Source organism: Mobula birostris, chromosome 2 (genome assembly GCF_030028105.1).
Source record: "Mobula birostris isolate sMobBir1 chromosome 2, sMobBir1.hap1, whole genome shotgun sequence".
Classification (NCBI taxonomy): Eukaryota; Metazoa; Chordata; class Chondrichthyes; order Myliobatiformes; family Myliobatidae; genus Mobula; species Mobula birostris.
This window is the reverse complement of record NC_092371.1, coordinates 134,381,168-134,405,128: the sequence shown is the minus strand read 5'-3', so window position 1 is coordinate 134,405,128 and position 23,961 is coordinate 134,381,168. Positions and strand designations below refer to the sequence as shown.

Sequence of the window (23,961 nt, the reverse complement as noted above, 5' to 3'; positions counted from 1 at the left end):
GCGCATGGCACTGGTAGCAATCCTGAGATTGCTATCCTGGAGATCCTGTCCTTTAACTTGGCGCCTAACTCCCTAAACCCTCCCTTCAGGACCTCCTCACTCTTCCTACCCATGTCATTGGTCCCTACATGGACCATGACATCCGGTGCTCACCCTTCCTCTTGAGAATACCGAGAACTCGATCCGAGATATCACGGACCTTGGCACCAGGGAGGCAACAGACCATCCGGGATTCTCGATCTCTTCCGCAGAACCTATTATCTGTTCCCCTAACTACCGAATCCCCAATCACTACTGCTCTCCTCTTTTCCCTCCTCCCTTCTGAGCTGAGGGTCCCATCTCGGTGCCAGAGACGCAACCACTGCAACTTGTCCCTGGTAGGTCAGCCCTGTCAACAGTATCCAAAATGATGTACTTATTATTGGTGAGAATGGCCACAGGGGTGCTCTGCTCATTCTATCTATTTCCCTTCCCTCCTGACAGTCACCCAGCTACCTGTCTCCTGACTCTTAGGGGTGACTATCTCCCTGTAACTCCTGTGTATTTCTGCCTCTGCCTCCTGATGATCCGAAGTTCATCCAGCTCCAGTTCCCTAACTTGGTTTGTCAGGAGCTGCAGCTGGATGCACCTTTTGCAAGTGTAGTCATCAGGGATGATTGTGCTCGCCTTGACTTCCCACATACTGCAAATGGAGCACACAATTGCCCTAACTGCTGCCTCCATTACCTACTCTTAAGGTAATTAGATTTATTAAAGGAACTTACCCGGCCTTACCTCACTTGGAGTGAAGCTCTTCCTCAGCCTCTGCTCGCCGAAGTCTCAGGAGCCAAAGCCTTCCTACTCTGTCTTCCTCTACTCCATCACCCGCTACAACATCACCTGCTCCATTAATCTTCTCTCTTTTAAACACTCCCGCTGCCTCACGGTCCGACTTACACGCGCTTGCGCAGTCATGTCCTGTTCTACTGCCAAAGAAATGACCAACTTCCACAAATTTCTCTCTTTTTAACACTCCTGCTGCCTCACAGTATGACTTGCATGCGTATCAAGGGATATGGGGAAAAAGCCGGAAATTGGAACTAGATTGGAGAATAGTTTAGCTCATGGTGGAGTGGCGGAACAGACTCGATGGGCCAAATGGCCTACTTCTGCTCCTTTGTCTTGTGATCTTGTGATAGAGGGAACACATGAGGTAAGTCAGGGAGCTAACTGGGGAGTTAGAGGGAGATAATGCTTCTTTGTATTGTAATGTGTTGCTACTGGGAGAGCTATGCATCATACCAAGCAGGTTCAATGGGGACAGTAAAGTCACAGCTGGTTGATTCACAGAAATGGCCAGTACTAATACAGACAAAAAGAGCAAGTTACTTAAAGTTGGAGAATTTCATAAGGAGTTTGAAAGGTAGGAACACATCCAAACAGAAGATGGCGTACTGACTGTTCCCAACATTCATTGTTTTTACTTCAGATTTTGAGCAGCTATTACTCTTATTTTTAAAAAACAATATGGCATAATCTTACTGAATTTTGAAATTATTTTCAATGAAGCAAAAGCATAAATATTGTATACAAGGAGTAGATAATTAAACCAGCATGCATTAATCATCCATTACAATCATCCAATCCTATTCCCTAGTGTTATTTTCTCTGCCAAGTTTCATGTTCTGGACATGGTAACTTAAGGAACATGACATCCAAAACATAAACATATAAGTAACTATATTTTTGAAAAGCTACAGTTAATCCAGAATTATTTAGATATCTTCGTAGAGGATAACTGATAGCTTTTGTTTCAGATTGTCGGGCAATATCCATGGGTCAGGGACAAGAAGTTCATGCCAGAAAGCTGGTGGCAATGTCCATGCAACAGGTCAGTAAAATATATATGAAAATTGTTTCATCAAAGATAAATTTAATTTTATCTTAGCATTTTTTTCCATTTCCAGTATTCTAACAATTACAATGAACTCAAAATGTTGCAGTGTAGCAACTTAGTATGCAGGTATATCAATTAATTAGGACAGTCAGTGGAGTGCTGGCCTTTATTGCAAGTGATGTGGGATTTAATAGTGGTGAGGTTTTGATGCAACTTCACAGGTCAATGATAAGATCTACATCCAGAATTTCTCTCTCTAAGGAAGAAGAGGAGGCAATGCAGAGTAGTTTCACTGTTGACTTGTGGGATAAAAAGGTTCGCATTCATTGAGCAAGTTGGGCCTTTGTACAATGGAGTTCAGAAAAATGCAAATGGTTTTATTGAATCCTTTAAGATTCTGAGGGGTTAATTGGGTGGCTGCTTAGATGATGTTTCCCTGATCAGAGTAGCTTAAACTGGAGAGCATAGTTTCAGAACAAGGTGTTGCCCATTTAAGATGGAGGTGAAGTGAAATTGCTTCTCTTGGGCACATGGGAAGCTTAGGAGTTCTCTTGCCCAGAGAGCTATGGAGGCATTGAATATATTCTACATGAGACATTTAAAGCAGACACTTTATCTGCCAACTTGAAGACAGTTGTCATTCTCCCCTGAAGTGACAAATTGAGTTCATTGAGCAGGTTGAAGATGTCACACAGATAAGCGAGTTTTGCTATCCACTCCTCGTCACTGAAGTGTGCTGCCAGTGGTGACTTTTTTCCTGAAAGAAATCTCTGCAGCTGCTCTCTTAACTCAAAAACCCTGGCCAGGGCTCTCCCCCTTGATAACCACCTGACTTCAGTGTGCCACTGATTTACAAGGGACTTTTTCTTAAGCCTACTTTTCCCAATTTACTTTAGAAACTGCTCCTTAATACTTTTTTAATTGCTCCTACTTAAGCTGAAGACAGAAAACCTCTACCTAGTAGAAGTGATCACAAGATCCTGGAGGATCCTTAATACTATAGTAACATTAAATATAATGTAGCATTTTTTTTATCTACATCTCCTTTTCTTGCAACAGTTATCAAAGTTAATGTGCTGAATTAATATATAAATATTGCATATTTGTGTTAACGTCCATTATATATTAGATGTAACATAGTTGTTACAGTAACTTTAAGTTAAATGCACTTACACAATTCACTTAACTGACAAGAGAACTAGTAGATGAATTGAGCATACTGCAGATACATATCTTAAGAGCATATGAACAGATATTGCTAGTCTATGTTAGTTAAAGCCTTAAATAAAGGATGTCTTAGTTAAGATTGATCTCAGCTTGAATATACAGTGCCTATAAAAAGTATTTATCCCCCCAGGGAAATTTTCATGTTTTATTGTTTTGCAACATTGAATCACAGTGGATTTAATTTGGCTGTTTTGACACTGATCAACAGAAAAAGGCTTCTTCGTGTCAAAATGAAAACAGATCTCTACAAAGTGATCTAAATTAATTACAAATATAAAATGCAAAAAAAATTATTGTATAAATATTCATCCCCCTTTAAAATGACACACCGAATCATCACTAGTGCAGCCAATTGGTTTTAGAAGTCAGATGATTAGTTAAATAGCGATCTGTTTTTGGAGACCTATGTGCAGTCAAGTTGCTCCAATTGATTGGAGTAAAAATACATCTGTATCTGGAGGTCTATTGCTGGTGAGTCAGTATCTAGGCAAAACTACACCTTGAAGACAAAAGAACACTCCAAGCAACTCCATGAAAAGGTTATTAAAAAGCACAAGTCAGGAGATGGATACAAGAAATTTTCCAAGTCACCGAATATCTCTTGGAATACAGTTAAGTCAATCATCAAGAAATGGAAGAGTAATATGGATCATTCCACAAGTGGTGGGTGTGAGACACAGGCTCAGTTTTAGTAGTGATCTCTGTACACGACAACAAATGACTGTTTTCTCACATACCTCTGAAACAAACTAAACCAGTGGTCCCCAACCACTGGGCCGCAGACTGGTACCGGGCTGCAAAGCATGTGCTACCGGGCCGCTAGGAAATGATATGAGTCAACTGCACCTTTCCTCACTCCCTGTCACGCCCACTGTTGAACTTGAACCCACACGAAGTCATCAGTCGGTCATTAACCTACAACTACTCGATGAGTGAAAAACAATTGTCGCTTGAGAGTTTCTTTGGAGGAGGTAGTAGGGAACATAAAAGGCCTAATGATGATGATTAGATTAGATTATGAGGACGCTCAGTCCTCATTTATTGTCATTTAGAAATGCATGCATTAAAAAATGATACAATGTTCCTTAAGAGAGATATCACAGAAGCACAGGACAAACCAAGACTAAACTGACAAAACCACATAATTATAACATATAGTTACAACAGTGCAAAGCAATACCGTAATTTGATAAAGAGCAGGCCATGGGCACGGTTAAAAAGAAGTCTCAAGTCCCGATAGCCCCATCATCTCATGCAGATGGTAGAAGGGAGAGACTCTCCCTGCCATGAACCTCCAGCGCCGCAAACTTGCCGATGCAGCGCCATCGGAAGCACCTGACCACAGCCGACTCTGAGTCCGCCCGAAAACTTCGAGCCTCCGACCAGCCCTCCAGCACCGAGCACCGAACACCATCTCTGCTGAGTGCTTCAACCCCGCCCTGGCCGCCGAGCAACAAGCAAAGCCGAGGACTTGGGGCCTTCCTCTCCAGAGATTCTGGATCACACAGTAGCGGCAGCAGCAGCGAAACAGGCATTTCAGAAGTTTCACCAGATGTTCCTCTGTGCTCTCACGTCTGTCTCCATCAAGTCAGAGTTGTGCATGGCACCCTACTTGACAGATAACAGATACCATTCACCGGAGTGGCCGCTGCGTGCTGTGTCACGCCGCCATCTTCTCCTCTCTTCTCCTTTCACTGATAGCGCAGAGACACCTGAGGCCGAGACTGCAAAAAAAAAGAAAGCTTCCTTCAACGGAAAATACGACGAGTCGTACATAAAATATGTCTTTATTGCGGCTGGTGACTCGCACGCTCCAAGCCCCCTGTGTGTGATATGTGGAGACAAGCTGTCTAATAAGGCGATGAAGCTCTCAAAACTGCTTTGGCACCTTGAGTCCAAGCACCCTGCACTTAAAGACAAACCCGTTGAGCGGAAAAAATGTGAGCAAGTGGAACAAAAGCAAGTGCTGAAAGCCACCACCTCCACAAATGCTGCAGCTCTGAGAGCATCGTACTTAGTGGCTAGCCTTATTGCTAAAGTTAAGAAGCCTTTCACTGTTGGTGAAGAATTGATTCTGCCTGCTGCCAAGGACGTGTGCCGTGAACTGTTGGGAGAAGCTGCAACTAACAAGATGGCACACAGGTTTCTCTTTCAGCTACCACAGTTTCAAGGAGAATTGATGACATAGCAGAGGGCATCGAAGCACAGCTGTTGGAACGGGTTAACAAGTCTGGTTTCACTACCCGAGTCAAAGAGGTTGCTCCTGAATGCCAGTCTACACACTGTGTCACACACAGGGAAATGCTGGCTAGCCGAAAATTGTCACCTGATCTTAACAGCGTATTGAGTGACATTGTTGAAGTTATCAATCACATCAAAGCAAAAGCCCTTAACTCATGTTTGTTTGAGCAACTTTGCGAGGAAATGGACGCAGCGCACAAGCGCCTTCTCTTACACACTGAAGTCAGGTGGCTATCAAGGGGGAGAGCCCTGGCCAGGGTTTTTAGGTTAAGAGAGCAGCTACAGAGATTTCTTTCAGGAAATAAGTCACCACTGGCAGCACACTTCAGTGACGAGGAGTGGATAGCAAAACTCGCTTATCTGTGTGACATCTTCAACCTGCTCAATGAACTCAATTTGTCACTTCAGGGGAGAATGACAACTGTCTTCAAGTTGGCAGATAAAGTGTCTGCTTTCAAAGCCAAGCTGGAACTGTGGGGACGGCGAGTGTACAGGGGCATATTTGACATGTTCCCAACATTAGCTGGGATGTTGGGAGAGACTGAGGCTGCACCATCCTTCTCACAGCTAGTGCGCGAACACCTATCTTCGCTCTCGACAGAATTCGAGCATTACTTCCCAACTGCAAATGACCCAAGACGTGCAAAGGAATGGGTCCGTGATCCATTTGTGAATGTCCCTGGTGAATCATCCATGTCAGCGCGGGAAGAAGATCAACTCCTCGAGCTTGCAAATGACGGTGGGCTGAAAAGTATGTTTGACATAACATCTCTGCTGGCATTCTGGATCAAAGTCAAGGCTGACTATCCTGAGATAGCCACGAAAGCACTGAGAACGTTGCTTCCATTTCCAACATCATATCTCTGTGAAGCAGAGTTTTCTGCAATGAATGCAATGAGAGCTAAATTGCGGAATAGTCTGGACATAAGGAATCCCCTTATGACTTATCACTATATTCATGCGAGGAAAATATGCTCTGTGTGTTTAATATTAAATTCATTAGGTAAATCCTTTTGGAAATGAAATTGAGTGTATTAGCCACTGATAAGTGACTTATAGTTGACTTATCACCTACATTCCGGTCGTGATTTATACCCCCTGCCCACTGGCTGGTCCACAAGAATATCATCAATATTAAACCGGTCCGCGGTGCAAAAAAGGTTGGGGACCCCTGAACTAAACTACTGCTAAAGACTTACACAGGACAGAAGGTGCATCCCAAAGGTAAAATTAAAGTGACAATGACCTACAGAGACAAAACACAGCAGCTGAACCACTATGTACTGAAAAGTGGAGGACCACCGTTGCTGGGACGTGAATGGTTCGGGAAAATCCAGTTGGATTGGCACACCATCAAGGCACTAAATGTGTCAGCAAAGGAGGGCAGCTCGACGGGGAAGATGTCTGCAGCTCTCTTCTCACCTATTGTTGACTATTACAATGACGAGGAGGAGCTAGACAGCGTCGACGATGAGGACGAATGCAGTATCCGTGGCCATGACTCAGATTAAGATACAGAGGATGCAAGGGAGACAGATATTGCCACTAAGCAGGATGATGAAGACTACCTGGAAGTAAGAGAGCAGATTTACCAAGAGAAATTGACATCTCTCAAAAGACAGCTACAGCAGTTACAGGAAGGCTTTTTGCAGGAGTATCAGAAAAGGATGAAGAAACTAGATCAACAGTACAAGGAAAGAATACGAAATGCAGAGCTTTTTCTGCAACTGAAGACAGAACAAGTGGAAAGGAATTACATTAAAGAGAAGAAAGCCGCAGTAAAGGAATTTGAAGATAAAAAGATTGAGTTGGAAGAAAAGAAAAAGATGATTGAGAATGAGAGGCTAACAATGGAACTCACAGGAGATTCTATGGAGGTAAAGTCAATAATGACTAGGAAACTAAGGAGGAGACCCAATGACCCTGTTCCAATCACCAACAAAAGATGAAAACCTGCACCTGCACGGTTAAATTACTTGTTAACAGATGAACAGATAATGGAAGATCTGCGAACTCTCAATAAGCTTAAATCTCTGAAAATCTCCATTCAAACAGAACAGCTTTTGCACGAGTTAAATCTCGAACCAATCATTTTCTCCATTGAGAATCATACACTTAATCCTTTGCAGGAAAATTTCTTTTGCACGTACATATTTTGAATCTTCAGCCAATGTGTCTTGTTTTTCACAAAGAAGTTTGGAAACAGCATCAAAACAGAGGCGAATTCTGGCAACAAACTAAGGTTTCTATTGTTGTATTTTCACACTTGTGCTGAACGTGCATCTGAAGGAATTCTCCCTCTTGAGCCAGACAGATAGCACTGCAGGTAATCCTTAATATCAGCAAAACTGTACTTTAACAGCAGTTTAAGAACAATAGAACAAACAACAGGATTTCGATCAACTGCTTCATCAAATGGTGAACCATTACTGGTAAAGTACTGATCTTTCTGTGAGTCATTGGATTGTCTCGACTTTTGAATAACTAGCAGAGACAGCAGATCACCAACCACTTCTTTGTTGGTGGCAAGTCATAGAATATAGAATAGTACAGCACAGTACAGGCCCTTCGGCCCACAATGTTGTGCCGACTCTCATACCCTGCCTCCCATATAAGCCCCCACATCTGCAGAGTATTTTGTGTTTAGTAGTCTCTTAAAATTCACTAGTGTATCTGCCTCCACCACTGACTCAGGCAGTGCATTCCAAGCACCAACCACTCTCTGAGTAAAAAACCTTCCTCTAATATCCCACTTGAACTTCCCACCCCTTACCTTAAAGCCATGTCCTCTTGTATTGAGCAGTGGTGCCCTGGGGAAGAGGCGCTGACTATCCACTCTATCTATTCCTCTTATTATCTTGTACATCTCTATCATGTCTCCTCTCATCCTCCTTCTCTCCAAAGAGTAAAGCCCTAGCTCCCTTAATCTCTGATCATAATCCATACTCTCTAAACCGGGCAGCATCCTGATAAATCTCCTCTGTACCCTTTCCAATGCTCCCACATCCTTCCTATGGTGAGGCGACTTCATCTTTGAAGCAGACCATGGAATCCGAAGCTACGAAAAATGCATCAGACCTCTTGCGAAATATGACTAATTTTGCTACAGCTTCACTTATTTCTTCTGTTACCGCTAGTACATAATCATCATCTGGAGAAGTACGGCACAGTGGGCAGAGTCGTTTGTCCTTTTCCTGATTCAAGCCACCGCTTCATACATTTTAAACAGTAAAAATGATCACATGGAAGCAGGATGGGATCATTGAGTTCTCCTAAGCAAATTATACATTCTTTCAGATCATACCTGAAGAACAGACATCCTGCACTATTCTTACAGTCCCTGAGGACCTGAACCACAGCCCGAAAGACCCCTTGGGATCTCACATTATAGTTACTGTTCAAACTCTTTGCAAGTTGACCAGCGTAGAATGCAACCTTGTTCTCCAGTTTATCATGTATTTCTTTAACTCCCAAAATGTGTTCCACAAAAAGTGACAGCATCTATGTCTTCTCCTGAGCATCTTCCCAGCACTCCTGCTGAATCACCAGCACAAAATATGAAGCACGAATAGAAGATGGAAAGTTATATTATGATAACAGATGGTGTCATAAAGATCAGGCTATCTATTTGGAATCTAAGGAGAATATGAAGATTGGCTGTGTAATTAGCTCAGTTGGAACAAATGAGATATGGGTAAGGAAGACAAGTGATAGCACAAAGATGTGTATATATCTAAGACAGCTGCACAGTGGAGTCTTCATTATAAGGAGATGATCTGATGCCTAGAACTCTTAGCAAGTTGGAGGGGCACATCTTCTTAACTCCCCATGCTCAGAGGTAAACTTTTCATGACTTCCATATGGAAATCTGTATTAAAACAAACAAGTTTATTGACAGACTGAAGAACACATTATTTGAAGACACTTTCTAATGCCATCTCAGTTTTGATGATTGTACATATTTTTAAGAATAATATTCAACTTTTCACGGATTTCACTTTGCTTTTGTCATCTTTGCAAGATGGAAGTGACTACTCTTTTTGGCTGGAACCTGCCGATCTGTGGATTGTTTAATTTATTCCAGACAATAGAGTGAAGACCTACTTGCTTCAGTGCCGGACAGTCTAGAGAAGACCCCCCCCCCCCCCAGAGATTTGAGTTATAAATGGGTCTTAGACCAAAAGTAAAAAAAAGGCTTGTTATAATTCGATATTATTACATTACTTTGTTATAATTTGATATTATTAAGTTGCTAAGTAAACAAATGGTAGGTATTTGAATGTTAAGGGTAAACATATTTGAACATATTTGTTTAGCATAATGCCCCAGTTAAAAAAAAACAGTTGGGGAGGAGTATACCATATAGCCTACATTATAATAAGGGACTACTTTATGTTTTAGTAACATGCCATTGCATGTGCCATTAGGTGCATATTGAGCATGCATTATTAGGCGCATATTGATCTGTACGTGTGTGCCAAGTTCGGTTTCTGCCAGTAAAGAATCATGAACCTTAGCTCCCATCTCCAGCGTTTTTATTAATAGCATTGTTGTGTAACCAGGCCACATACACAACAGAGATGAAACGTAAAAGGAAAGTATATAATAAATGGCAGGGCTGTGTTGCTTACTGATGTACAGGATCTTCAGGTGTAAATTCCCTGAAAGTGGCAATATTTAGTTAGTATTGTAAAGAAAGTGTATGACAGTAAGAAATTTGCACCAACGAACAATGTGACGAAGGGCAACATCCTTTAGACAGTTCCTGAAACTACTCTCACTTCTTTTACCTCTTTCTTTTCCTTCAAATGTGGTTCTGCTACTGTTGGAGCCTTTGGTGGTGTGTTTTTGGGCTGATTGAGTGATCTGACGCATTGGTATCTTTGAGGATGTTCATTGAGATTTCTGGCAAAGCAGCGGCCTCGAAGCCAAGAATCCTGGAGACCCATGATCAGCTGATTAAAGCATCGAGGAATATGAAATCATCAAGGTGTGAGCAGAAGATGATGGGTGTACTTTGCTGTCTACCAACCTCTAGCTTGTTGCTGCTGGAGGATGGTATCTGCATGTGACAGTCTCACTCTCTCTCTCTCTCACTCTCCACTCCATTAGGAAGGTCCCTGCATTTGAATAGTCTCTCTGTCCCTTTTGCTTGATGCTGCCGGAAGATTGGTTTGGAGTCCTGGGTGTTGTAGCAAGGTTTAATCAACATGGTTTGTACATTGAACTCTGTAGTTCACGTTATGATGTTCTATGAGTTTCTGGTCACTCCTGTTATGTTTGCTACTCCGGGTGATTTTGATCGGGGCGGCCTGCAGATAACAAACAACACAGAGCTAGATCGAAATAAACTGAGCGTAACTGAATATGCCTGGACTCTTTCAAATATGTGTTTTATAATCTCTGTTTTTTGCTCTTTTTTTACATTTTTACCATTTGTACAATTTTCTCTTGAACGTGGGGGCGTGTTTGATGTTTTTCTTTGAACAAGCTCTAGGATTTTATTTGTTTCATGGCTGTCTGTGGGAAGACGAATCTCAGAGTTGATAATGTACTTTGATAATAAATGTACTTTGAATCTGTCAATCTTATTTGCCTTCATCAGTCAGGGGAGTGTGTACAAAAGTTGGCAAGTCGTATTGCAGCTGTATAATTTGATGGTTGGGAATATTGCTTGTCATTCTGTTCATGCAACAAAAGAAGGATGTGGAAGCTTTGGAGAGGGTACAAAAGAAGTTCACCAGGATATTCCCTGGATCAAAGTGTTAGGTTTAATGAGAAGTTGCACAAATTTGGATTGGTTTCTCATGAACATCAGAGACTGAGGGAAGACTGATAGATATTTATAAAATTATGAAAGACTTACACAGAGAAGATAGCCAGAGTCTTTTCCTCAGAGTGGAGTGGTCGAATAATAGAGGGCATAGCTTTAACGTGAGAGTGGGAAAGTTTAAAGGTGATTTACAAGGTGTATTATTTTTACACAGAGAGTGATAGGTGCCTGGAATATGCTGACAGGGGAGATTACAGAAGAAGGTACAATAGCGACATTTAAGAGGCACTTAGATTGGCACATGAACAAGCAGGGAATGGAGGGATATCGAGCATGTGCAGGCAGGTGATATTAGTTCAAGTTAAAATCATAGTTGGTACAGACATCACGGGCCAAAGGGCCATTTCGTGTGCTGTGCTATTCTATGTTCTATTTTTTCTTATGCTTGAGACCTTCAGGAATTGCACGTCTTTCTGGTTACTGGACTTAGCTACAATGCTGACCAGAAAGCAACCGTTTACCTACTAAATGAATATAACAAGAACACCACAACATTCTTCAAGTCCTACATATTATCATGCATGTATGTGTTTATTCTTACCATAATGAAAGTAGTGTTTATTAACAATCATAGCTGATATTATGGCTTCCGCCTGGGGAATTTGAAACCTGTAGGGATTTTGTGAGCCTGAATAAACTAACTCTTGTTTTTCACATTTCAGGGTGGATGGGTCTTACTGCAAAACTGCCACTTAGGTCTGGAGTTTATGGATGAGCTGCTGGAGACCCTCACAACAAGCGAGAATGTGAATGAATCTTTCCGAGTGTGGATCACCACTGAACCACATCCGAAGTTCCCAATCACACTGCTACAGGTCAGTGTTTGTGCTGCTCAATGACAGCACATTGGAAAGTGAGTGAAGTAAACCTGATTTACAACCATGCTTTCCTTATGGGCCTTTAGGTTAGAAGTGATGCGGGAATTTGACTTCTAAATTTTTTGCTTCTCTTTGGGCTGGATTTCTTGACAGAAATCTTCAAAATCTTTGTGAAACTTGTTACCGAGAACTCCATCATGTCTTTTCCTGGGTCAAGGAGATTGAGGCAAATTCCTCCATTTTTTAATTCCGTTATCAAATGTGTTACAGTTAGTTATTGCTCTCACATGGTTATACTTAAAAAGCTGGCAATGAGCTGTCTTCTTCACCCATTGAACTCCTTGAAGTGATTAGTCATTTTCTCAGGGAAGACTTGGCAAAGGCAGATTGGGAGCATCTGCTTGAAGGCAAGCCCACATCTGCACTGTCAGAAGCATTTAAAGGAGAAATAAAAAAAGTTCAAGGCCAACTTCATCCTGCTGGGAACTCCCTTCCGGTCAAGATGGCGTCTGCCTATGATGCTCCTTCAGTCGACATCTTCTGGCTAGATCATGAAACCATACATTTCACTTTTTTTTATGTCTCTTAAATTTATTTTTCATCTTGGATGTGATTCTGGAACTGTTGAAGCCTATGATTTGCTGTTTGGAGATCGTTTGGGTGTTCCAGCACTCTGCAGTCTCTAAGAGGATTCCGGAAGACAGAGGCAACATGTGCGAACTTCATGGCGGGCAGGCTGCGGGACAGGGCACAAGTGATGTTTGACTCCATTTCACCAATTAAAGCTTCCACTGTACAACGATTAATGCAACAAGGGAGATTGAAACATCGAGGCGAATGCAGAAGTTTGGAGACTGTTGTGGTGTTCCATTGCCCTGTAGTCTCCAAGAGACAGAGGCAGCGTGCGCAAACCTCATGATGGGCAGGCTGCGGGATGTAGCGCAAGCTTGTTTGACTCCAATTCGCCGATTAAAGCTTCCACTGTGCGCCAATTAAAGTGGCGAGGGAGATTGACACATTGAGGCGAATGCAGAAGGTGAGCACCGGATGCCTGTCTTTTGATTGTTCTGCTACTGTAGAGGCGAGAGCCTGCCGCTGTGCCTGGAGAATGTTATGCAGGGTTTTTGCGTTTTGAATACGGACTTGGACAATAGACTTTTTTCAGTCTTATGTTTTATATTATGTGTTTTTCACCGGATCTTTCTCGTTTTTCTGCGCGGGAGGAGGGATTTGGGGGGTGATGTGCCTGCTCCATATTTGTTCATTTTTCTTGTGCAGAAAGGGGAGATTTGGGGGTTGATGATTGTGCTGCCTTTCTTTTGCTTCTTGGTTTCATGGCTACCTAGAGAAGAAGAATTTCAGGGTTGTATACTTTGATAATAAATGAACCTTTGATTAAAGGTAAAAGTTGGAGTTAACAACTATAGGAATCCCTGTAGGTGTAGGAATATTAAAGTTGGATAAAGAGGGAAAAAAGAAGTAAATAATAGGTATAGGGAACTATTGATGGGAGTAAATATGAAAAATCTGGGGAAATTAGGAGTAATCATGAGAAATCACTGACGGACGTGATTAAGGTAAATCCAAAGATGTTCTCTAAGTACATTGAGAGCAAAAGAATAACTAAGGGAAAGGGGCCTGTTAGGGGCAACAGGGGCAATCTGCATGGTGCCAGAAGGTAAGGTCCTAAATAATAAAGGAGCAGAATTAGACCATTTGGCCCATCGAGTTTGATCTGCCACTCAATCATGGCTGATTTCTTATTTTCAACCCTATTCTCTTACAATGCTCTTACTACTCAGGATATTGGTGTTTGAAGCTCAATTCCAATGGCATCTGTAAGGAGTCTGCACGTCCTCCCCATGGAATGCATGGGTTTTCTCCAGGTATTCTAGTTTCTTCCCACAGTCGAAAGATGTACAGATTCATAGGTTAGATGGTCATTGTAAATTGTCCCGTGATTAGGCTAGGGTTGAATCGGGGGTTGCTGAGACAGCAACCAGCCGAGAGTCTGTCAATCTCTACTTTAAATACACCCAGTGACTTGGTCTCCACGATCCTCTGTGGCAATGAATTCCACAGATCTATAACTGTCTGGCTGAAGAAATTCTTCCGCATCTCACTTGTGTGTAGGATGATGAGAGGCATTGATCGTGTGCATAGTCGGAGGCTTTTTTCCAGGGCTGAAATAGCTCGCATGAGAGGGCACAGTTATAAGGTCCTTGGAAGTAGGTACAGAGGAGATGTCAGGGGTAAGACTTTTATGCAGAGAGTGGTGAGTGCATGGAATGGGCTGCTGGCGACAGTGGTGGAGGCGGATACGATGGGGTCTTTTAAGAGACTGCTGGACAGGTACATGGAGCTCAGAAAAATATATGGGTAACCCTAGGTAATTTCTAAGGTAAGGACATGTTCAACACAGCTTTGTGGGCTGAAGGGCCTGTATTGTGCTGTAGGTTTTCTACGTTTCTGTGTTTCTCAATGGGTATCACTTTATTCTGAGGCTGTGCCCTCGGATCTTAGCCTGACCTCCAGATCACATGCTATCCTGACATTATCACTCAAAATAGTCATAGCACACATGCTGACCATAAAGCACCCATTTACTTTCTAAATGATATTCACAAAGGACACCGACTTCAGATTTGGAGAATTCAGTTGAAGTCTAGTACAAGTCTCCATATATAAAGCTGTGGCACTTGATGCCTTAGGAGATAAATTTCCAGAACCGGATGGGTTCCCAATGGCTGGCATAGATGAGTTGAGTTGAATGGCTAGTTTCCAGGTTCTGTGATTGTACAATGTTATTCCTACCATGTTGTTGGGTGTAAAGTTTCAGGATAATAGCTGTGCAGCAGAATAGTGCGGTGAGTAGGGCAGTGGACTAACAGCTCTACTGACTTGAGTTCAACCCTGACCTTCAGTGATATTGTTTGGAGTTTGCATGTTGTTACGTAGATAGATAGATAGATACTTTATTGATCACAAAGGAAATTACAGTGTGACTGTAGCATTACAAGTGCACAGATATACAAATCTAGAAGAGAAGTAAAGAATAAAAAAAAGTTACCTCATCACTTCCCCAGCTAAAGGTTGACTCATTATAGAGCCTAATGGCCGAGGGTAAGAATAACCTCATATAGTGCTCTTTGAAGCAGCACAGTTGTCTTAGTCTGTTACTAAAAGTGTTTCTCCGTTCAGCCAAGCTGGCATGCAGAGGGTGAGAAACATTGTCCAGAATTACCAGGGTTTTCCGTAGGGTTCTTTGTTCTTCCACAGCCTCTAGTATGTCCATTTTGACTCCTATGACAGAACAAGCCTTTCTAATCAATTTATTGAGCCTGTTGGCATCACCTGTGTTGATGCCATTGCCCCAGAGCAACACCGCATAGAAGATTGTACTGGTGACAACAGACTGGCAGAACATGTGAAGGAGAGACCTGCATACTCCAAAGGACCTCTGTCTCCTCAGGAAGTAGAGGCAACTCTGGCCCTTCTTGTACACAGCCTCTGTGTTGGTGCTGCACTCAAGTCTGTCATCCAGGTACACTCCCAGGTACTTGTAGGTCCTCACCACATCCATGTCCTCACCATCAATAGTAACAGGGAGCAGGGCAGGTTTGGTCTTCCTAAAGTCCATCACCATCTCCTTTGCCTTACTGATGTTGAGCTGCAGATGATTCAGCTTGCACCAATTGACAAAGTCCTCCACCAGGCCCTGCACCCATCCTCCCATCCTCCCTTTATACACCCAACAATTGCTGAGTCATCAGAGAATGTGATAGTTTCTAGTGGTGAGTAGTTTAATTTACCACTATTAATTGCTCCTGGTTTGTACATGACTACTAGAAAATAGTAGTAGTTGATGAAAATGTGGGGAGAATAAAATTACATTATTTATAGGTGTTTTATGATCAGCATGGACACTAAATATTTCGAATGATAATGTCAGGATACTATATGATCTGTCATATAGGTGTCATATTGCTCTGTCATGGCAGATGAGCTCAGACCCATGCCATGCTCCTCCTGTGACATGTGGGGACTCAGGGAGGTAGTACAGGAGTCTTCTGCGGTCATCTCCCTCGAATACAGATATACCGCTTTGGAGTCTGTTGGGGGAGATGGCTCATCAGGTGAAGGCAGCACTAGCCAGGATCATGGCACCGTGGGTGGCTCTGCTGCGCATGAAGGCAAGAAAAAGAGTGGCGGAGCTGTTGTGGTGGGGTATTCCATGGTAAGGTGAATAGAGAAGAGCTTCTGTGGCTGCAAACGGGACTCCCGTATGGTGTGTTGCCTCCCGGGTGCAAGGGTCAGAGATGTCTCAGAGAGGCTACAGGGCATTCTGAAAGGGGACAGTGAGCAGCCAGCTGGCGTGGTGCGCGTAGGTACTAACGATATAGGAAGAAAATGGCATGAGGTCCTGCAAGCTGAATTTAGGGAGCTTGGAGATAAATTAAAGAGTAGGACCTCAAAGGTAATAATCTCAGGATTATTACCGGTGCCACGTGCTAGCCAGAGTTGGAATAGCAGGATAGCTAGAATAAATATGTGGCTGAAGCGGTGGTGCAGGAGGGAGGGTTTCAGATTCTTGGGACATTAGAACCGCTTCTCGGGGAGGTGGGACCAGTATCATCCGGACGGTATACATCTGGGCAGGACTGGGATCAATGACCTAGGGAGATTGTTTGCTGGTGTTATTGGGGAGGTTTTAAACTAACATGGCAGGGGAATAGGAACCCACACAGAAAAGAAGAGGGAAGTGATGCAGAGACCAAAGCTAGAGCTAATGAAGAAAAAAGTAAGAGTAGAGTGCATAAAAGTAAAAAGCAAAAATCAAATAGTTCACTAGATTCTAAAAGGACAATGAGTATAAGGGCACTTTATCTAAATGCCCATAGTATTAGAAACAAGGTTAACAAACTTGTGGCACAGATCAGCACCAAGGCATATGATTTAGTGGCCATTACAGAAACCTGGTTGCAAGGTAGAGATGACTGGGAATTAAATATCCAAGGGTATCAGGTAATACGGAAAGATAGGCAGAAAGGCAAAGGAGGTGGGGTGGCGCTCTTAATTAAGGATGAGATCAGGGCGATTGTGAGAGACAATATAAGATCTACGGAGCAGAATATTGAGTCCATCTGGGTAGAGATTAAGAATAGTAAAGGGAAAAAATCACTGGTGGGAGTTGTCTGTAGGCCACCTAATAAAAATATTGCAGTGGCAGAGGCGATTAACCAAGAAATAACTGAGACTTGTAAGAACGGAACAGCAGTTATCATGGGGGATTTTAACTTCCACATAGGTTGGGTGAATCAGGTTGGTCAAGGAAGTCTTGAGGAGGATTTCTTAGAATGCATCCGTGATGGCTTTCTTGAGCAGCGTGTTAGTGAACGTATAAGGGAAAATACTATCTTAGATCTAGTCCTGTGCAATGAGACAGGTAAGATTAACGATCTTGTAGTCAGGGATCCTCTTGGAAAGAGTGATCATAGAATGGTTGAATTTTGCATACGGATGGAGGATGAAATAGTTAGATCTAAAACCAGTGTATTATGCTTGAACAAGGGAGACTGCAACAGGATGAGGAGGGAGCTAGCTAATGTGGATTGAGAGCACAGGCTATTTGGTAGGATAATTGAGGAACAGTGGAATACTTTCAAAGAGATTTTTCACAGTGCTCAACAAAAGTATATTCCAGTCAAAAGTAAGGACAGTAAGTGTGGGGAGAGCCAGCCTTGGATAACAAAGGAAATAAAAGATAGTATCAAATTAAAAGCTCATGTGTACAAAGTCACAAAGAGTAGTGGGATACTGGAGGATTGGAAAAACTTCAAAAAGCAACAAAGAACAACTAAAGAAATAAGGAAAGGGAAGATAGAGTATGAAAGTAAATTAGCACAAAATATAAAAACAGATAGCAAAAGTTTTTATAAATATATAAAGCGGAAGAGGGTGGCTAAAGTCAACGTAGGTCCCTTGGAAGACAAGAGGGGGAAATTGATATTGGGTGATAAGGAAATGGCTGAGGCATTGAACAACTATCTTGTGTCGGTCTTCACGGTGGAGGACACGTCTAATATGCCAAAGATGGATGTTATGGACGAAATAGGAGGTAAGGTCCTTGATAAAATCACTGTCACTGAAAAGATAGTGATGAGCAAACTAGAGGGTGTGAAGGTAGATAAGTCCCCTGGTCCTGATGGGATGCATCCCAGGGTGCTGAGGGAATTGGCGGAGGTTATAGTCGACGCGTTGGTAATCATTTACCAAAACTCTCCAGACTCTGGACAGGTCCCGGTGGATTGGAAGACAGCAAATGTCACGCCACTTTTTAAAAATGGATGCAGGCAAAAGACGGGCAACTATAGGCCAGTTAGCTTAATATCCGTAGTCGGGGAAAATGCTTGAAGCCATCATTAAGGAAGAAATAGCGAAACATTTAGAAAGGAGTGGTTCCATTAAACATTTGCAGCATGGATTCAGAAAGGGCAGGTCCTGTTTGACAAACTTACTGGAGTTCTTTGAGGACGTAATGAGTGCAGTGGATAGAGGGGAACAGGTGGATGTTGTTATACTTGGATTTCCAGAAGGCGTTCGATAAGGTGCCGCACAAGAGACCAATAAATAAGATACGGATGCATGGAGTCAGAGGATGTGTATTGGCATGGATAGTGGATTGGTTAACCAATAGAAGGCAGGGAGCTGGTATAAATGGGTGTTTCTCTGGTTGGCAGTCTGTGGTGAGTGGGGTGCGGCAGGGGTCCATACTGGGCCCGCAGCTGTTTACTGTTTACATTGATGATTTGGAAGAGGGGACTGAGTGTAGCATAGCAAAATTTGCTGATGACACTAAACTAAGTGGAAAAGCAAATTGTATGGCGGATGTGGAGAGTCTGCAGAGGAATATTGATAGGTTAAGTGAGTGGGCCAAGGTCTGTCAGATGGAATATAACGTTGGTAAATACAAGATCATCCACTTTGGAAGGAATAATAGAAGAGCAGGTTATTATTTAAGTGGTGAAAGATTGCAGCATGCAGTTGTACAGAGGGATTTTGGAGTGTTTGTTCATGCATTGCAAAAGGTTGGCTTGCAAGTACAACAGGTTATTAAGAAGGCAAATGGAATGTTGGCCTTTATTGCTAGAGGGATTGAATTCAAGAGCAGGGAGGTCATGCTACAACTATACAGGGTACTGGTGAGGTTGCACCTGGAGTACTGTGTGCAGTTCTAATCTCCATACTTGAGGAAGGATATACTGGCTTTGTAGGCAGTGCAGAGGAAGTTCACCAGGTTGATTCCAGGGATGAAGGGGTTAACCTATGAGGAGAGATTGAGTTGCCCAGGACTATACTCTCTGGAGTTCAGAAGAATGAGAGGGGATCTTATAGAAACATACAAAATTTTGAAAGGGATAGATAAGATAGTAGGAAAGTTGTTTCCAATGGTAGGTGAGACTAGAACTAGGGGACATTGCCTCAAGATTCAGGGGAGAAGATTTAGGATGGAGATGAGGAGAAACTGCTTTTCCCAGAGGGTGGTGAATCTGTGGAATTCTCTACCCAGGGAAGCAGTTGAGGCTTCTTTACTAAATATATTTAAGATACAGTTGGATAGATTTTTACATAGTAGGGGAATTAAAGGTTATGGGGAAAAGGCAGGTAGATGGAGCTGAGTTTATGGACAGATCAGCCATGATCTTATTGAATGGCAGGGCAGGCTCGATGGGCCAGATGGCGTACTTCTGCTCCTATTCCTTATGTTCTAATGTTCTTTTGTTCTTATGAGAGTAGCCTGCATGTGAGGAGCCTCAAGTGTACCTTCAATTATTTTTGATCTATTATTGGGCTCTACATCTTTACTATTTAAGAGCATATAAAACAAATCATGCCGTTTAGCTCCATGTTCCTGCTCTGCCATTAAGAAAGACCATGTCAGATTTTTAATCACATTGCCATTTTCTTGCATCAGCCTCATTATCCCACAGCGTTTATATTGGCTTTCAAAAGAGCAGTCCTCTCTGTCCCATTTTACCTATCTTCATTTTTCTGTGTACTACAATTTCATCTCTGTCACATGTCTATCATTTGCCACCCAACCATACCAGGGGCAGTTTACAGAGGTCCTTTAGCCTACAGGAATATATTTGGGGTGTGGGAGGAAACGAGAGCACCTGGGGGAAACTTTTATTCATCAATATTCACTTATACTCACCCTGAAGAAACTGGGAATTGGGAGAACAAAAAGAGGCCGTGAAATCCCCTTGACAAGTAGGATTAAGGAGAATCCCAAGGAAACTTGCACCCAGTATTATCCCAAGGAAAGTGAATCAAAAACTAGAGAGCATAGGTTTATGGTGAGAGGGACAATTTCTTCACACAGAAGATAGTGTAAGTGAAGTGAACTGCCAAAGGAAATGTTTGAGACAACATTTAAAAAGACACTTGTACAGGCACATGGATGGGAAAGTTTCAGAGGGATATGGACCAAATGCATGCAAGTGGACTAGCTGAGATGGGCATCTTGGTCGGCACAGACAAGTAGGGCTGAATAGTCTGCTTCCAAGCTGTATTCCTCTGACTCTCTCAACCTCCATTACAAAATGTATGATTAAGTCTTCAGCTCATCACAGACTTTGCCTTGGGTCTCTTCATACTTTCTCCTTTTTGCAGCTAAAGTATCTTTGATCTCTAGCCTTTCCTAATTCAGATGAAAGGTCATCAACCTGAAACATTAAATTTGTTTCCCTCTCCACAGTTGCTGTCTAACTGGTTGATCATATCCTTTACACTCATTAATTACAAACCCCATTTCCAGAAAAGTTGGGATATTTTCCAAAATGCAATAAAAACAAAAATCTGTGATATGTTAATTCACGTGAACCTTTATTTAACTGACAAAAGTACAAAGAAAAGATTTTCAATAGTTTTACTGACCAACTTAATTGTATTTTGTAAATATACACAAATTTAGAATTTCATGGCTGCAACACACTCAACAAAAGTTGGGACAGAGTTAAAATAAGATTGAAAAGTGCACAGAATATTCAAGTAACATCGGTTTGGAAGACTCCACATTAAGCAGGCTAATTGGTAGCAAGTGAGGTAACATGACTGGGTATAAGAGTAGTGTCCATTAAAGGCTCAGTCTTTGCAAGCAAGGATGTGTTGTGGCTCACCCCTTTGTGCCAAAATTCGTGAGAGAATTGTTAGTCATTTCAAAAGGAACATTTCTCAACCCAAGGTTGCAGAGAATTTAGGTCTTTCAACATCTACAGTACATAATAGTGTGAAAAGATTCAGAGAATTCAGAGACATCTCAGTGCGTAAAGGGCAAGGTCGGAAACCACTGTTGAATTTGCGTGATCTTCGAGCCCTCAGGCGGCACTGCCTAAGAAACCGTCATGCTACTGTGACAATTATAGCCACCTGGGCTCGGGAGTACTTCGGAAAACCATTGTCACTCAACACAGTCTGTTGCTGCATCCAGACATGCAATTTGAAACTGTATTACGCAAGGAGGAAGCCATACATCAACTCTATGCAGAAACGCCGGCGAGTTCTCTGGGCCCGAGCTCATCTCAGATGGACCAAAAGACTGTGGAACCGTGTGCTGTGGTCAGATGAGTCCACATTTCAGCTAGTTTTCGGGAAAAATCAGGCGTCGAGTTCTCCGTGCCAAAGATGAAAACGATCATCCAGATTGTTATCAGCGAAAGCTGCAAAAGCCAGTATCCGTGATGGTATGGGGGTGCATCAGTGCCCACGGCATGGGTGAGTTGCATGTATGTGAAGGTACCATTGACTTTGAGGCGTATATTAGGATTTTAGAGAGACATTGTTGCCATCAAGGCGACGTCTCTTCCCAGGACATCCATGCTTATTTCAGCAGGACAATGCCAGACCACATTCTGCACGGGCTACAACAGCGTGGCTTTGTAGACGCAGAGTGCGTGTGCTTGACTGGCCTGCTGCCAGTCCAGATCTATCTCCTATTGAAAATGTATGGCGCATCATGAAAAGGAGAATCAGACAACGGAGACCACAGACTGTTGAGCAGCTGAAGTCTTATATCAAGCAAGAATGGACAAAATTTCCGATTGCAAATCTACTACAATTAGTATCCTTAGTTCCAAAATGATTAAAAAGTGTTATTAAAAGGAAAGGTGATGTAACACAATGGTAAACATGCCTCCGTCCCAACTTTTGTTGAGTGTGTTGCAGCCATCAAATTCTAAATTTGTGTATGTTTACAAAATACAATTAAGTTGGTCAGTAAAACTATTGAAAATCTTTTCTTTGTACTTTTGTCAGTTAAATAAAGGTTCACGTGAATTAACATATCACAGATCTTTGTTTTTATTGCATTTTGGAAAATATCCCAACTTCTCTGGAAATGGGGTTTGTATATCAACTAATTTGTAATCTAATTGTTTATTAATAAGCCAGTGGATTGCCAGTGATCTCCATTACCTATTTTACAGACATCCATCAAGTTCACCAATGAGCCGCCTCAAGGTGTGCGTGCAGGACTGAAAAGAACATTTACTGGGATCACACAAGACCAAATAGAATATTCCAGCCTGCCCATGTGGAAACCACTACTATATGCAGTTGCCTTCCTGCATACCACTGTCCAGGTATTTGAGACCACGATCAACTGTAACCACGTATTCTAGAACTACACTTACTGGGTGTGATTTGTCCTATCACTGAGGTGTGAGATTTCATACTGTGAAACTTAGCATGTGATATTTACTATGTGCACATAACAAAGAGTTTCATGTGAGATGATTAAGCCTAGGGCTGGGTAGATAGGGTAGAGGCAATTCTTGTCCGTAAGATTTGATCTTCCTGGAATGATGTTAGAAGAAAGTGTTTGAAAATGTCATTTGTGTTGTCCCCTTCTGAGTCAAAAATTTAACTGCATTCCCTCAAATTGACCCCATTTATGTCAGACTAAACAGACATCTTGCTGCAGAGGGCAGCCACAAATACATTCTGAAGCTACTAACTCACATGCTCTATTTTATTGTTCAATATCTTTCAAAGTGTATTATACCCACTTGTAAGTGTAATTCAGATTTCAAAGACTGAGGTGGGGATGCAAACTTATAAATTTGGAATTTACCTAGACTGATGGGAGACACAAGAGGCTGCTTGTGTCTTAGGTCATTAGTCCCGAAGGAAACATTATTCAAGCATTATAGAAAAACTTAAAAAACACAGAAAATGCTAGAAATACTCATTTTCCTTCTTTCTTAATTATGGTCTCCTCTCAACTATTGATCAGATAATTCTCCACAACTTCAAAGAGATTCCACAACCATCACAACAGATTAAGATCAGATGCCATTTCATTGGCTCTTCACTAGACTCTGGATCTGGACCATAAAGATGCATACATCAGGATGCTCTTCATTGACTACATCTCAGCATTCAACACTATCATCCCCTCAAAACTAATCACTAAGCTCCAAGACCTACTGTAGGTCTCTGTACCTCCTTGTGCAACTTGATCCTCAATTTCCCCACTTGCAGACCCTAGTCAGTACGGATTAGCAACAATATCTCCACAATCACCATCAGAACAGATGTATCACAAGGCTGTGTTCTTAGCCCCAGTCTACACGATTGTATGACTAAATACAGTTCTAATACTATATTTAAGTTTGCTGACGACATATCTGTTGTTGGCTGAATCAAAGGTGGTGATGAATTGGAATACAGGGGGAGATTGAAAATCTGGTTGAATAGTGCCACAACAACAACCAAACGTCAGCAAAACCAAAGCTGATTATCGAAAACAGGAGGAAGAAACTGGAAGTCGATGAGCCAGTCCTCATTCGAGGATTGGAGGTGGAGAGAAACAGTAACTTTAAATTCCATGGCATTACCCTATCAGAAGATCTGTTCTGGGACTCGTACGTAAGTGCATCACAAAGAAAGCATGACAACACCTC

General features: G+C 42.2%; 1 protein-coding gene across 1 annotated transcript in view; it reads left to right on the top strand.

Annotated features, from left to right (window-relative positions):
* The window catches only part of LOC140210924 (dynein axonemal heavy chain 8-like), a 504,855-nt gene that overhangs the window by 437,265 nt on the left and 43,629 nt on the right, over positions 1–23,961 (top strand). The window contains exons 79-81 of the mRNA XM_072280194.1: positions 1,797–1,870; positions 11,840–11,992; positions 22,483–22,638. Of these exons, the coding sequence (XP_072136295.1) occupies positions 1,797–1,870; positions 11,840–11,992; positions 22,483–22,638 (383 nt within the window). The remainder of the gene's footprint in view (positions 1–1,796; positions 1,871–11,839; positions 11,993–22,482; positions 22,639–23,961) is intronic.